The 3,654-nt window shown below is 37.9% G+C and overlaps 1 protein-coding gene across 2 annotated transcripts in view; it reads right to left on the bottom strand.

The window, feature by feature from the left end:
• The window catches only part of atat1 (alpha tubulin acetyltransferase 1), a 14,730-nt gene extending 13,762 nt beyond the window's left edge, over window positions 1-968 (bottom strand). For both annotated transcript variants that reach the window (XM_032534863.1, XM_032534864.1), the window contains exons 1-2: window positions 521-968; window positions 98-158 (exon numbers count right to left, since the gene is read on the bottom strand). In XM_032534863.1, the coding sequence (XP_032390754.1) occupies window positions 98-158; window positions 521-612 (153 nt within the window). In that variant the 5' untranslated portion in view covers window positions 613-968. The remainder of the gene's footprint in view (window positions 1-97; window positions 159-520) is intronic.
• Window positions 969-3,654: the final 2,686 nt, after the last annotated feature.

Genomic DNA, 3,654 nt, shown 5'->3' with positions numbered 1-3,654 from the left:
ACACACACACACACACACACACACACACACACACACACACACACAAAACTAAAAAACACATGAAATGGTAAATATACTCCCACGTACAGACACTAACCTTTGCTGAGGCTCTCCCAAGTTCATCAATAACTGTTGCTATGTGGGCTTGAAGATCTGGCCTACAAAGACAGACACAATGCAATTGTTTTCTCTGGATGCTCCACCTCTTCCACACAGTACACATACTGTACACGCAGGATTCTAGATGACCCATGGAATGAATGTGTTAACCCTGTTTGTGTTCATGACTGATGATTGGGTGTTTCCTGCCTTCTGCTCAATGAATGCTAAAGTGTGAACTTAAAGTATGTTTTTAATATTGTCCTGTTAACAGAGGCAATGGCAAAAGATATTTTAAAAAACACACACACACATACTATATATAGATAGATAGATAGATACAGAGATGATACTGTCTGTTACTCTGGGTGACGTTACAATGTAGCTAGCTAACAAAGGACATTTAGATCTTCTGACTTACCTTAGTACTGAATTAGGACCTGCAACAAGGGTCTGGTCCAAGATGGAGACTCTCTCAGGGAATAACTGGTTAATATCAAAAGAAAACTCCATAATACCTCTCAGAAAGATTATCTACACTGTTATAATGTCTAGGTTAGCTAGCAAAGGAAACTACAGCGATTGCCAGCAGCAGAGCTAAAGTAGGTAGCGTTAACGTTAACGTTAGCAAACCGGGCAGTTGGTATATATCACAATGCTGATTCGTTAGTGCAAAACAACAGTAAGCTAGCTGCTAGCAGTCCGTAGACAACAGCATTTTAGCATAGCACTGCCCGAGTGACATTAAAAATGTTCTGTGTGAGTTGCAAGAACAGGCACCTGCTATTTACAATGTAACTGCCGCTCCATTGTGTCTCTATGGCTGTGAATCACTCCCTGGCAACATCAACCGTAATGTGTGTAAAAGACAGTGCCGCCAATCTACTCACCTTAATCTACTAACGTTACGTTAATTAGCATCCATGCAGTTTATGCAAACATTTCAGAAAAATTCTCAGAGTATCACAAAAATTTGAACTTTTGCTGGACAAAAATTGCATAGTTGGCCAACTTTTAGTTCTTAATGTCATTTTGCAATGACAATTCATAGGGACCATTGTGTCCCAGATTTACGGTAAAAACTGATGAAGCGAGGAGAAAGCTTTTGTTTGAAACTTTGATAGGGGAGCTTCGCTATATCTCTGCAAACAAGCTGCCACGCTATAGGCTACTACCAGCTACTACATACCACCACTAATAGTAGTAGTATTATTATAATATGAGGAGGTCCTGGCTGTAGGCTTCCACTGTGAGGTCGCACGGGATAGGCTACATTTCAAAAATAAAATCGCGAATGTAGACTAGCCTACTTGCGGTTCAAATGAAGTTCATCAATAAAAATGGAAATTACAGTGCTCCTACCCGCCGTAATACCCATAAAACTAGAGCATAAATACAATACAATAAATACACTATACATTACAATACTAGGCTATACTTAACTACAGTAAAGTGAAAAAATGTACGTTTAAAGAGCTTGTTGTGCTGTCTGATAGTAAGGTATAAAAAAGAGAGCAAACCGCTCAATTCCTTGTCTATAGTATATACCGATTTTATTTATATAGTAGCCTACACGTTTGTTTTGTTTGTCATTTGTGTTCTGTTTATCTTGTATGTTGCGCATGAGCCCCAACATGGGTATTTTGATTTATTCTGTCCGTAACCTGTATTAATTCAAAGAAAAAAAAATTAAAACGTTTGATGTGGACAATTAAAGCATTAGCCTTTGTCTTTTTCAAAACACTTCTCATTAATGATTACCATATATGTAGACTAACACTGCACTGCGTAACTTTACAACTTGTCTTTGTTGCTAACTACAAAACTGAGGATCTTGAAAAGAGAAGGTCAAATAGTCGATCAATGAAAACAATGTAGGGCAGGATTAACATTGGTCAATACACAGTGACCAGTGTCTTTTAAGTTATTACGCGTATTCATAAGCCAACATCTCATAAGATGCCATAGGCCTATACAGTTTTATTGTGTACTATACAGTATGTACAGTACTTCACTTCCTTTTCATTATCATTTAACTTTGACTTTATTGCACTGCTCCTTTTCTATATACATATATTTTCATATATGTATGTATTTCATATATTTTATTTGTTTTTCTGTTGTATTATTCTGTATTTTTATTCTTAACCACCATAATTTTCATTTTTGGTTCTATGTCTATGCTAATTATGTTCTTATTATTTGTTATTAATATCAATATTATTATTAGTATATTCTGGAACACCTGAGTACCACTGGATACAACCAAACTCTTCATATCTACAGTATAATCCAAGTGAATTATTAAGTGATCAATGAGAAAAAACAAAACAAACAAAAGTCACAACATGATCAAATGTTCTGTAGCTCTTTATTCTCAAACACAAACTCACTTATCTGTGTGACATTCACAATAGGCCAAATTATTTCTTTTGTCCAATATTTCCTCAGAATGTCCACATGTCCTCAGTGCTGTAAAATGGGAATTTGAAGGGCTCCAGGATTGATTCTTTTTTATGGTCATCCACTTGATCTTTCCACACCCTCCCATACTGCAGAGCAGCCTTAGCCTGGTTCTCCTCCCCTGGTTCTCCTCCTCGGTTAAAGATCGCAAAGAATGCGATCTTTAACCGAGTCCTATGGAAAAGACAGAAAGATGTCTGTACCATAGCTCCTGCACCAACAGTATCTGACCAATAGATACTGTGAAAAAGCTTTCACCTTCCACTGGTGTGTCCACGTTGGCAGGTCTGACTGAGACCTGAGACTGGAAGTTGTCTGCAACGTAATCGGAGTGATAGAAGATTTAGTAAATAGCTTATCTAAACATTTGACAAAAACAAAATACAAGTTGAAAGCAGAAAAGTAGAAACTTCCATACATACGGTACAGTTCTGTGGATTACCCTCTATGGAGCCTGAAGTCCTCTAATTGTTGATAGATGAGGTGCATGCTTGATTTCAATTTTATTCAATAATCCCTGCCGGTGCAAAGATGTCTCTGTAGCGCTTGGTTCTACCCACGTAACAATGCTCCAAGCAGAGAAGCGGGAAGTGGGCATGTAAAGGAAGAGAACAATCCAAAGAAATGAAGTTGGCCATGCACTTAGGCTGTGTGGAGTAAAGCACTGACATGTTAAGTACAGATTTACTTTTCACCCTACTAGCCCACTTTATGATTTGGTTGAGGGAGTTTTTGTCCTGCAGGTAGAATCTCCTGAACCAGAAGCTAAACTAATAGAAATTTAAAAAAAATAGAAATTGTGATTTGATTGGAAGAATATATCCACATTTTACCATGAACTCAACTATAACACCTGAACACCACGTGTTGCAGTTATGTTAAAGTGTGTGAAAACTAGCAAGCACAGAAACTCAGCTAAAAGTAGCCTAATGAATACATGGTAGAAATAAGTAGCGCGCTCATATACAGAGGTTTACTTCTCAACACAGCGGCCGTGGGTTTGACTCCCACCTGTGGCCCGTTGCTGCATGTCGTTCCCCCTCTCTTTCCCCTTTCATGTCTTCAGTTGTCCAATAAAGAAAGGCCTAAAAT

The sequence above is a fragment of the Etheostoma spectabile genome, chromosome 14 (assembly GCF_008692095.1).
Source record: "Etheostoma spectabile isolate EspeVRDwgs_2016 chromosome 14, UIUC_Espe_1.0, whole genome shotgun sequence".
In the NCBI taxonomy this organism is placed as follows: domain Eukaryota; kingdom Metazoa; phylum Chordata; class Actinopteri; order Perciformes; family Percidae; genus Etheostoma; species Etheostoma spectabile.
The sequence above is the reverse complement of the archived record's forward strand: the minus strand, read 5'-3'. Positions and strand labels throughout refer to the sequence as shown.